This window comes from Aegilops tauschii, chromosome 5 (assembly GCF_002575655.3).
Source record: "Aegilops tauschii subsp. strangulata cultivar AL8/78 chromosome 5, Aet v6.0, whole genome shotgun sequence".
In the NCBI taxonomy this organism is placed as follows: Eukaryota; Viridiplantae; Streptophyta; class Magnoliopsida; order Poales; family Poaceae; genus Aegilops; species Aegilops tauschii.
Window position 1 is genome coordinate 547,046,095 of NC_053039.3, and position 12,532 is coordinate 547,058,626.

Genomic DNA, 12,532 nt, shown 5'->3' on the forward strand with positions numbered 1-12,532 from the left:
TACATGAGTTAATCGTATCCATGGGATTACTGATTCAGCTGCTACCTTGGGAGGAACTATATGACCGTATATTGATGAACAATCTCCTTAAGTTATCATGAAAGTGAAATGGATGGATGGCACATAAACAATAAGACAGGAAACACAAGAACATTTTTCATATATACGACCCTTATGTTTAGTTATATGACCGTATATACACTGATCCTAAGAATGTAATAATGCTCGAGGGAAAAGATTCACAGAACACACATTTTTTGTTTTCCATCTCAGAGCACCCTTATGTTTAGTGCAACGCAGAAATATGTAAAAACTGAGAGCACTTAAAGATGTATGATCCAAATCCTGAATCTATATTACATCAAAGGAACTGCCTGGAAATCAGTCCCAGAAAACATAATCACGAATGACCACACATCATCAAAAGGTGAGATTTCTTGTAGGTCCTTTTGGTTGGTAGTGTCCGACACTAACGCGCCGTCCTTCCTTCTCAATCTTCACTCTTCTCCTTTTCCTTTTCTAGCTTCTGTAACGCATCCAAAAGAAGTTAGAATGCATTTCAGAACAAGTTACACAATGACATTACATGCAGCAAATATCAGAGCGCAAAACAACTTAGAAATTCTGAGAAACACAAGTGGCAGCCTCATTAGTTTTGTACCAAAAAGCATACAGATGAGTAAGTTAAGCACACAACTATTGCCTGCAATTCCTCTTATCTGAAGCTGCATTTTATCATCAGCGGGTGCTGCAATCATTTCCTTTCAGCCAATAATGAATGATTTACTGAACCAAGACAGATTTACGTATAATCAACATGGTTTCACAAATATAGGTTTCCATGCCAGATAAATCAAGAAGAGCCAACAGGTTTCCTGCTCATCCTTCATTCTGTACTTTACCAAAAATTCTAATAACCTTCATTGCATACCTGATCATTCAGACACATTGAAGAATGGAAGTTACGGATAGTGTGATAATGTTGACTAGCTTAATTCAATAAACATATTAAAGCTCACAATTTGATCGTCATTTACATTATCACCATATGCCTCGTATAAATGCAGGCATGTAACCCCCCAGAATTGACTAACAGTTAAATAAAACTGCATCAAATAGTCAGTCTACCCAGAAACCCAAATAATCTGTAGACATGCTATTCTAAACGGAAAACTTAAAGCGCGAACTTGTGGAGACTGGGCTAACGGCGCGACGAGTGTCACACTGCCTCGATCAGCAAAGCAGTCCGCGCATGATGCATTCGTGGGGATTCAAGCTGACGTCACATGGGCGTGGATGCCGTGCTGTAGGACACTCCATTGTAAAGATAACAAGAATGGCCACGGCACTAGACATCACTGATTTAAATAGCGCGCTATAGCGCCGCTAAGCTAATAGCAAGCTATAGCGTTCTGAGCAATGTCTCGCTAATGGAATCAGTGTACAATCGTTTGTTATAGTGTGATATAGCTTCGCTATAGCAGATTTTAGGGGCTGCGCTATTTTGACATAGCACACTATTTTTTTCCTTACTAGATATTATAAAGGGGTATCCAAAAGCAAACTGAATTCCCATTCGTCGCTCAAGTAAAAGCAGGCATGCCTCACTTTAATTTTCGGCCTAAAAAACACAGACTCCGGCTTCTACAGAATAATACAGAGTATGAAACCAACATTGTGAATACATGATCCTCCACTACTGCGGCTAACACCAACAACCACAATGGCATAAGCAAAACAGCGATAGACGGCTAAGAAATCTCAGGTTTTCCCCAATGTAAACATGGAAGAACACACATAGAGATCCCTGGATCATACCCCGCCCCCAACTACGCACGGCACCGATCATGCCCTGGCACCTACACCATGAACGCGGCAACTAATCACACGCCTGCGTCAACCCTCTCACGCGCCTCCGCATCTCGCGTCAGAGCGCAACCACGCATTCAACAAATACACAAACAGTATAAATCTGCTCTGATTTCGCCGGCCCAGCGGAAGGGGGAGGATTCGGCACGAATAGGCGGCAGGGCGAGCTGGGGGAGGAATCCCCCCCCCCCCCCCCCCCCCCCCACACACACACACCAAGGGCTCACGCGGCGACGAGGGAACGGCGGCGCTTACGGATTGCTCGGAGTGCCAGGCGAGGCCGCGGTAGACGTTGAAGGAGAAGGAGCCCGCCAGGTAGAGCGTCGCCACGCCCAGCCCCGCCGTCAGCGCCTTGAACGCCGTGTCCATCACCGCCATCTCCGCCGCCTTCTCTTCCTCGCCGCCGGGATGTTGGAGCGCAGAAACCCTCGTCGCCCGATTCCGTTGGTCTGCGTGCGTGCCACGAGGGGAGAAACCTCGAGTTGGCCTACTAGTTCGGCCTGTGGGCCGTGGGCTGTTGGCTTCTGGGTAGTTGAATGCTGGGCATGTGTGTGGCCTGGCCCAACATAAACAAATCGGCTTAAAATTCACACTTGTGAAGCATCAGCGCGTTCACCGCCCGTTACGCGCGATGGCGCTCACAGAAGACCGTACTGGGCCGTGCCCCAAAAATATTCGCTCTCACCGCTAGAAGGAAAAAAGCTCAGATATATCGTGTGGACTGGGACTCAAACTCCCGTCTCCAATGTCAATACTAATCACGTTAACCAACCAACCAAACTCAGTTTGTTGATTGCCAGAGGGAACAATAGTATTTGACACTTCTTTCAGTACAAAACTTAAAACATAGGAGTATATAAGTATTATATATCCGCTATAAATTATGTGAGTAAAAGAAAATGTTGTATCAATCAAAAAAAATTGTAAAAATGGAAATAGTTCGTGAATTTAAATTTTTTCACCAAATTTTAAAAAAAGTTCAGCGTATTTGAAAGAAATTCATCGAATTAGTAAAAAAATCATTGAATTTGAAAAAAAGTTGACCAAAATTCAAAAAGTTCATTGATTTTATTTGAAAAAGTTCATTGTACTTGAAAAAAAGTTAATCAATTTTGAAAAAAGTTCATCTAATTTCAAAAAAGTTCATCGATTTTAAGAAAAACTTCATTGAATTTACAAAAAGTTCACAAATTTGAAAAAAGTTCATCGAAGTTTAAAAATAGTTCATCGATTTGAAAAAAAGTTCACGGATTGAAAAATAGTTCATCGATTTGAAAAGAAGTTCATTGAATACAAAAAATATCATGGATTGAAAAAAAGTTCATCGATTTGAAAAAAGTTCATCAAATTCAGAAAAAAGTTCACAGATTGAAAAATAGTTCGCGCATTTATCATCTATCAAAAAGTGTGAGAATAAAGAACGAAAAAAGAACAAAACCGTTCAAAAAAAAAAACAGTAAGTAAATCAACTAAAAAGAACGTAATCAGTCACTTCCAAAGCAGGTGGCCGGGTGGTTATCGTGGTGTACCTGGAACGAGCAGGTCGTCTTCCTTCAACGTTATCGTCGGAGGCAAACCAACGGACTGTCAGTGCCTAATCGCATCGAAGCTTTCAGAACTGAATAAAGGACCTCCACGAACAGCGGAGCAGTTATATTTGTGGAACGTCAGTTAGGAAACAACCCTGAACGTCATTGGCCTTGTAACCACCGTCTTTGCTCGATGTTGTTGAAGAAGAAAGGCAAAACTGCCATCGGAGAGGTTGTCGCCTAGAACGCTAGATCCTCCACATAGGAGTAGCGGCGAAAGACAACTCCCTTGGGTCCCTTGACTTTGTCGTAGAGGACGTTGTCGAGCTGTGCCTGGGACATGGATTACTTATTCACAGTGTTAGCGTAGCCGCCATCCGGGGATTCACAAACAAAGTTTGAACCCTAATCCTAACTCTACACCCTGGCAGAAGAAACGGGTCCCTTCCCCTCACTGTTTGTTTTTGGGGCAACGCAAATAGATGGTCGCAATGACAATGTTTTTTCTTAAAACACCCATCTGTTTTAAACATAGTTGTGGCAGGTAAGAATAAATAGTAAGTACATAATTTTTTATGGATGTCTCGCCCAAAAATGATATTTGCAACATAGTGTCCCTGAGATTTGAGCAGGATCATGTAAATTACCAGGATTAACATTTTAAGTGCTAGCAGATATACTAATTTAAATCTCTTGCACTTCCTAACTTGCTTAAATGGTTGTGCACAAGCCATGCCTAGCGACATTTAATCGTGGGAAGAGTCGCAAGATAATAAAAGGGCCCCATAATAAAATGAAGCCTTGTTGTGCGAATACTCCAATGCGTATAGGGAGGAGTCAGAAAAATATTCATTGGTGTTGCTCTTCCAAGTATAGTGATTTCGGGCCCCATCTGGGCTCTTCGGGCCCCATCTGGGTCGGGGCAGGTGGGCGTGCCCTCGCGTGGCGCATTCTACAGATAGAGGTGGGTAGCTCGCGTAGGTGTGCAGAAGCGACGGCGGCCGGCCTGCTGCAGCGTGGCGGGGGGCTTTACGGGCCTGATCTAGGCCCGGCCGACCCTCTTGGGACTGGTGTGCCTCTTTACAGGCCCGCTGGGCCCGTCTGGACCTAACTGGGACTGGAATGCCCTGTGGCTGCGTCCGGTCGACTACCGCCTTCAGTGCCTCCCACGCGGTTGCGGTACTGCTGACCCCGTTTCAAGCTACTCCTCGCATCCGTCTTGTATACCTCGTGAAGGTAACTTCGGTGAGACAACGATGGCAGCTTCGTGAACCTAGTGGCACATGTTGGTAGGCCTTGTCCCCGCGGGGCTCCTGTGCAACAGATCACCTGGGGTTGTGGATAGGGTTCTTTCGGGAGAAATCCTTGTTGGCCCACCCGACACCGACGCGGTGCCGCCTTTGGGTGGCACCATTCCTTCTCGGAGGGCGTCATGGCTACCATTCATCCACTTCCTTCTGTGTGCCGAGGAAAACCCTTAGGACCAGTGTGCTGGTTTGGGCAGCAGCGTTCGCTCTCCTTCTTGAAGGTGTTGCTTGGTACTCGACATTTCGGTGCTAGGAGCATGGTGGTACTTCTTTGGAGGGCGCAATGGTTGCGGGTCACAGACTCACAATCACTTTGTCGATCCGCCGTTGTCTCCATTTCGTTTCTTCTTCTTTTTCTTTTGGGCATGTGTTTGTTTCTGCCCCAATATCTCTTTCATTTCGAGACTCTTGTTGGTTGTATCGGGTGGTTGCTATATTAATATAACGGAGCGCAAGCCTGTTTCGGTAAGCGTATTTGTATGAGTGGTTGGCTAATTGTATATTGAATGATTAAAAACCGTTGGTGAATTTGACACCAATGTTTGCATGATAGCTTCGTCTATGTGTGTATACGAGATTTTATCTAACCCCTCATTGTCAATATTCAGGGCTATGTAGCCCAAGGACCATAGACTATGTGCATGTACGTTTGAATTTTCACAATGCTGAAAGTGAAAGCCTTTTTCATCAAAAGACCGGCTAATCTAAAGTATAATTTTCCTTCAAGAATACATGAGAGAGGTCATCTGTAACGCCCCAGCTATAGTCATCGGTTGTTGGCCGTTACGCCTAGCGAGATCTAGACTGACCCCATAGACCAACGCTAAATCTTTTTTGTTCAACTTGTTTTCATTCATACGTACTCAGGATTAACTTCCCACAGTCACCCATCCTCAAATTTCTAAAAAAGAAAAAAAATCCATGTTGATATGAGTAGTCTATCATTTCTATAAGGCCAGGATGTCACATCATCTATGAGTATTCTGATCCCTCGTTGTCAATTCACGGTGAGGTATCCGAAGAACTATAGATTATATGCATGTACGTTTGAACTTTCACAATGCTGAAAGTGTAGATTTTTGTCATAAAAAAACCGACTAGCCTAAAGTAAAGTTGTACTTGAATGATGCACGAGAGGGGTCATCCAGGAGGATTTTTTCCCTCGAGAGCTCGAGCAATCCAAAATGAAGGTTTTTTCCAACCATACATGAGAAGGGTTAAATTCAACCATATATTGAATGATTAAAAGTTGTTGGTGAATTTAACACCATTGCCTACATGATAGCTTCGCCCCTGCTCTCAGAACCTTGATATTGTGATGTTGAGTGGTTATGCCATCATTTTGTAGGATGTCTCATAATCTTTTTGAGCATTTACAACCGTTATGCTGTCCGAATTGTCCCAGGTTTCCAAACAATCTGATGCAATTGCAAATCTTTTCTTCCTGTTTCCGATGTTCCTTTTGGGTCAGATTAACCACACTAATCACTGAGTTGAGGTACTCCGTTGCCTCGGCGTAATTGTTGAAGCTATCAAGAAACTATGATATTACAGATAACCACCCGGTAATCTAGCAATGCTTTGTATTCCCAGTGTGATGATTCTGGCCACCATTCTCGAAAGCATTTTGTGATGCCATTTAGTTAGTAGGCATTCTATTTCTGGGTTTTTGAACCCAAGATTCACCCTACTTACCTCGTGTTGATAGTGTTTGCTCGTTCCTTCAAGATTTTAGTTCCTGGTGTATCATTCTTCCTATACCATGAACCAATATGGCAGAAGTCCTTTTGAACCAAATGATCACAACTAGAGTGATCTTGATGAGTTCTCCATTCTACATTGTGAATCTGCGAGTCCTTTCTCTTCTGCATGGGTTATCCGGAAGAAATGTTGAGCTTTGCTCGACATACTAATCCATGCATTCCCAACTCAGAAAGTTATATGTTCCTTTGAGTTGTTCATCCCTAATTGTATTCCGACCTTAGTCTATCAAGTGATAGTCAGGAGTATTTGTGCATTCTTGTTCATCGATGCCTTTTACTATTGTGGTCCGTCAAGCCATTCTATTCCGGAATGACTAGGAGAAACAAAGACCGGTACCTCATCCATTTCTAGGATTGGGTCAAAGTAGTTGTGTTCCGCAGATCAAAATGTCAATCCAGCTTTTGTTCTGTTCTACCTTGGAGTGTTACCCTCTTTATGTCGAGATTTCGTCTAACCCCTCATTATCAATATCCATGACGATGTAGCCCAAGGACCATAGACTGTGTGCATGTATGTTTGAACATTCACAATGCTAGAAGTGAAGGCTTTTTTTTATCAAAAATACTGACTAGTCTAAAGTAAAGTTTTCCTTCAACGATACAAGAGAGAGGTCATCCAGAAGTATTATAACCCTTCGTTGTCAATATTCACGGCGAGGTATCCGAATAACCATAAACTCCTTCAACGATACAAGAGAGATTGTCGTCCAGAAGTATTATAACCCTTCGTTGTCAATATTCCGAATAACCATAGATTATGTGCATGTACGTTTGAACTTTCACGATGCTGAAAGTGAAGACTTTTTTCATCAAAAAACCCGACTAGTCTAAAGGAAAGTTTTTATTCAACAATACATAAGAGATGTCATCTCATTGTCAATACTTACGGCAAGGTAGCCGAAGAACCATAGACAATGTGCTGAAATTGAAGACTTCCACAATGCTAAAAGTGATTACTTTTTTCATATAAAAGGCCGACTAGTCTAAAATGAAGTTTTACTTCAATGATGCATGAGATGGGTGATCCAGGAGGGATTTTTCCACGGAGAGTTAGAGTAGTCCAAAGTGAAGGGTTCTTTCACTCGTACATGAGAAGGATTTAATTCAACCATGCATACATAAGAAGTAATATCACTCGGTTGTCAATGTTCACGGCGTGGCAGCCCCAAGAGTCGCATATCATGTACTACGTAGGCTTCAGATGAAACCGGAGGGTTTTTTCCACCGGGAGTCCGATTATATTAGTACAAAGCGAACTTTTCTCTCAGCTATGCATGAGCCGAGTCACCCGGGCTCTACGTCCATCCGGACACGGGAAACGACGAACTGAGAGAGAAGGGGTTGGAACTCGGAACTTGGAAGCACATGAGTGAACATGAGCCGCTAGAGACGGCAGGCCGGCGGGCCAATCATGGAGTGCAATCATGCAACCTTCTACAGTACTAAACCATTTGATGTCGCCTCCATCGCCAAGCTGTATATTTATCTCCAATGGCAGCTATAGCTTGACTTGACCAAAAACAAAAGGCCAGGACCGACCTCCCAAGTCGTGTTGAAACTGCTACGTACTCAATGATATACAAAGCTTAATGAGCCTGACCCCTGAATATAAAAACATAATGATCCTGTCAGAGCACACATCATGGCTGGCTGGACCGATGATATAATTGATCAACACAACGTACGCGCTTGTGCAGAGCCAGAATATTAATGAAGTCAGCGGGTCGTCGCCGACGGGTACATTACTATAAGCAGCTGCAACGCGGTTTCTCTGCAGACCCACATGCACGTACGTGAGTACTTGCATGATGCATTGTACTCTACTACACGAGGTGGTTATGTCGTCGGTCGCAACCGTTGTCCGCTGGGGCATCTCCGACCCTAAAAAGGACACGGCATCAAAAGCCGGCCATTCAACCGTGTTCGCACACATTTCAAAATGAATTTAGCTAAATCCGTGTTTTCATGTAAACCGGATGATTTTTATTTAAACCCAACCATATTCACAACAATTTCTTTTACATATTTCATTAAACAAAAGTGTTCGGACCCTAACCTAGTCTAAATCTTCGCCGGCGCCCGTTCTTCAATTCCTTGTTATTCCCTTCCGCGCCCATGTCCGACAATCGTGACACCCATAAAGTGAAGGTGCGGTTGCCGGTGAGGAAGAGTAGGACATGGGACTCGAGGCCCCGCCTTCTAACATGCCCTACTCCTCCTCGTCGGAGTCCGCGACCTGGCCGTCATTAGCGGACGTGAGGTCCATGATGGACGTGGACATGTCGGCCTCGTGGACGAAGCGGCGCGAATGAAGCACAGTTGGCAGCACGAATACGCCACCGCCGCCTCCGAATTCGACTGTGCCTCGCCCGCGTTGCAGGCGGCGCGAGCGTGCGCGGCCTCATACAATGCCCATTGTTCATCGACGAAGTTGGGCTTCTCCACGGCCATGGCTCCTTTGGCCTCCTCACTCGTGAACTCGTCGTAGATTTGACCCTCCGCCAGTCGGTGATGCATGAGGAAGGACAGGTTGTACAACAAATCCTCTTGCCTGCCAAAACGCCTACACCGACTACGTTGGCGACCGCTCCTCCACCATGATGGTGTCGAAGTGTGCCTGTGTGTGCTCCATGGTCAATCTGGCATGGAACGACGGCGGGCAAGGGTGCTGACTCGTCGGTGAAGGCCATCTCCACCGTCGGGTCATTGTCGAAGACGTCCATGGAGCTGGCCAGCAGGCCGACCACTATTCACCTCCCACGGCTGCCCTGCTAGCCGGCCGCAAAGGCGGCTAGCTCTTGCTTCTGCCTCATCGAGAGACTCTCCCACAACGTGCTTGAGCTCGCGTCCATGGCGGACGTGGTGCACGGAGAAGGATGTGAAGCAGGACGTGGTCTGGTGCAGTTTCTGTCGGGCGTGGCCTCTTTTTCGGGTGTTGGCCAGGCCAAGCGGCGGGTTGTGTCAATGCGGGTGCTGGAGTGCGTTTTTCTCCGCCGGTCTGCATGTTTAATGCCGGCCGGCAAGCGAACGAACACGCAACCCATTTGAATGCGTTAGATATTCGTCCCCTCCCGTCCAGTAACGACGCTTTGGCATTGAAGATGCGCGGAGACCGGGATGCGACGCGGCGGCACCATTTGCCGGCGCGCCTTGTCAGTGCTGGCGCCAGTAAGACGACGTGTTTGCTCTGGACCGCATGAATACGGCACTGGCGCTCTGAAACGTCATGGACTGCACGAATATGCGGCAACCGCTTCACGTGTGAGAGGTTTTTAGGTGGATCTGGGGTGTCCAACGCGTACAGGGCAGCAATCCAAGCACGTACAAAACCCCCTATTTGCTTTTGGTTTGTGAAAAACGAATGTCCGGACCACTTCGCACACCGAGCGGATACCGCGATTGGATGGCAAATCGTGTTTGGACCGTTCGGCCCCGATAGTTGCGGAGCCGGGTTGGAGATGGCCCCAAATAAACGGCCGAAGACTTGGGGAAGAGTCATGGCCTCATGGCCTAATCAGGAGAGGATTATATTACTTGTTTAATCTCGCTCGGGCCCCCTTTCCCCCTAGGTGGGTGCGTAGGCAGTGACTCAGATCATTAACTCAGCAAGCCGTACCGCTTGTTCCATTGGCCGGAGACGATCGAGCTAGTGTTGCATGTTCACATTATCCGTCGTGGCTAACTACGTACTGACCTCAATGACAGTGGCAGTGTCTGAAACTTAGCTCTTAAGCAAGTACAGGGAGAACGAGCATATCTATTCTCAAGCAACAAGCTGTCTTCGTAGATTTTCCGTTAAGGAAACCACCACATGACATGCATGAATGTATTGTACACACACCATTCGCTAGCTCTGTATTTTCGGGATGTGGTACGTACTCTCTTACGTTTTGGACGTTGCCATGGTCTCTAGCAGTTCTAGTCATCAGTGTACAAGTGTTTCCCATGACAATTTCAATGATACTGTTCTCGCTTTATCGATCTGAACATATCTGTGTGTATCCACAGTGGTTGTAAGTTAGAAATATCCGATCCAACGTCTATTCACGAACGAGTTGACGTACTTCTAGTGAACTGACATGTCACAGAATTAACGTCATGGTCGACTCGGGACCTAAATTAGTAGGCGTAGCACAACTCCGGTCTTTTGTGTTCACACCGCCTCAAGGGCATTACTTAATGTCCAAAACTTAGCTTTTAAGCAAGTACGGATCAAAATTCCTTTTCTATGCTATCTCCTGAGGTGGCATTGTCTTTTATTAAGGCAATAATGCGCGTTTGTGTGCACATTCTGATGAAATGGCCATTACGTCCTTCTCCGAACAACGCGGCCCTCTCATTTACGTGTTACTACTTCTTTGTCACGTCTCAAATCTTGTCGGCTTCCGCCACCAGCTTCTTCTTCTTCTTCTTCCTGTCTTCGCCTCCTTCGGTTGCCGCCTACCTCTTATCGCTCCTCTCTCCCCTCAATAGAAGTTGTCGTTGCCATGTGATGTCAAATCAGCACATCGTCTCATCCCAATAAGACATCCATCCAAAACAGTTAGGGCACTCTTCCCTATTGGGCGCCAGAGTTTTGCAGCCACCGCCACCTTGTCATTACCAAACTTGCCACCAGCATGATAAAAACGCAACCTATAACTAGCATTGTCTCAAAAAAATAGGTCCCTTTTGAATATGAGTGGGGCCCCTAGGCTAGGTGGCCCTTTCATGGTGCTAGACTCAAGGAAGAGCAAACGGTGATACCAAGGTTGTTACAATTCTACGACTTTACGATTCAAACTAACCATTCTGATTATGCGACTTTGATTACTAGAATCTACATTTTTTACGAATATGACAACCCTGGGCGATGCCCAACCTACTTGGAATATGCGGGAGGGGGCTAGCTTTGCAACCCGTTAGTTTGGAGAAGTGGATAGATCAGAAAAAGGACCGAGTTCTAGATCCACGCGCAGCAAAAGATGAAGGCCAGAAGGGAAGTGTACATGCCTAGTAAGGAAGAGGATAAGAAGGTGTTCTAACCTACCTCGACATGTTTCCTTAGACGTTGAGAACGACGAATGGTTGAAACAATCACTAATGTGATTTCTCTCCCATCGTTTCGCCAACAAAGACGAGAACCTTGACTTGATTGACCATTCCATCCCAACTGAGCCCTGCCTTTCTCTTTTTAGAACATCGGACTTCACTACTTCCTTCTCGTCTGTCATGTGTTGGTATGTAGGTCACACGGTTAATCTTCACTGTAGAAAATATAGAATTGTTGAAGTTTCCATTCTATGTTATCTATTCACATTAGTTCTTCAGAAATTTTAGAAGCATGACCTGATGATGACATAGACCTGGGGTAGGGTCATAGGCCTGACCTATACGCCCTATCCAAGGTCACTGTCCTAGAAGCAAAGAAGCTCAAGAGACAACAGGGAGGGCCCAACAAAGGTGTCGAGTGCAATCCACTCGACCTCCCAGCTACTCGGAGACCCCTCCTCCCTGAGGTCACTCGACCACTCGACCGTACAAGAATCCATTCGACTTATTGAAGACCAGGAGTCATCCAGAACAGCAACGGACAAGCGTTCACTCTGTAGCCTTTAAGGCCATTAAGGCATTTAAGGCTGGAGTTATCAGTAATGCCTCCTCTTTATGTACATTGAACTCTTGGTAACGGAGGAGGGCCGGGGTCCTAGCGCACTCTATATAAGCCACCCCCCTCTTCTGGCACAAGGGTTCGCACCCCCTGTAACACACACACACATAATCCAGTCGACTGCCTCCGGGCACCGAGACGTAGGGCCGTTACTTCCTCTGTGAAGGGCCTGAACTCGTAAAACTTGTGTGTACAACTTCACCATAGCTAGGATCTTGCCTCCTCATACCTACCCCCCATTCTACTGTCAGTCTTAGATCCACGACAGTTGGAGCCCACCGTGGGGTTGGTGTCTTAGCGACTTTTTGGTGGAGTTGCGATTCTTCCCGATTCTCATCATCATGGTTTCCGCCGGCGAACTGGTTGAGGGCCGCGAGATCCGTCTCGGCGCGCTCGTTTTCGTGGCCGACGACT

At 45.9% G+C, this 12,532-nt stretch overlaps 1 protein-coding gene across 1 annotated transcript; it reads right to left on the reverse strand.

The window, feature by feature from the left end:
* Positions 1-238: 238 nt before the first annotated feature.
* Positions 239-2,360, reverse strand: LOC120965419 (uncharacterized). Its single transcript, XM_040391147.2, has 2 exons — positions 2,125-2,360; positions 239-526 (listed from the first exon to the last, which is right to left on the reverse strand). Exons 1-2 carry the CDS (start codon positions 2,245-2,247, stop codon positions 491-493), a joined length of 159 nt encoding a protein of 52 aa, XP_040247081.1. The 5' UTR covers positions 2,248-2,360; the 3' UTR covers positions 239-490.
* Positions 2,361-12,532: the final 10,172 nt, after the last annotated feature.

Excerpts from the sequence above, each read along its gene's own strand:
- LOC120965419 (XM_040391147.2), bottom strand. The coding sequence starts at position 2,247 with ATGGCGGTGATGGACACGGCGTTCAAGGCGCTGACGGCGGGGCTGGGC. Across the intron at positions 527-2,124 it reads CCTGGCACTCCGAGCAATCC|AAGCTAGAAAAGGAAAAGGA; the intron begins GTAAGCGCCGCC and ends GATGCGTTACAG.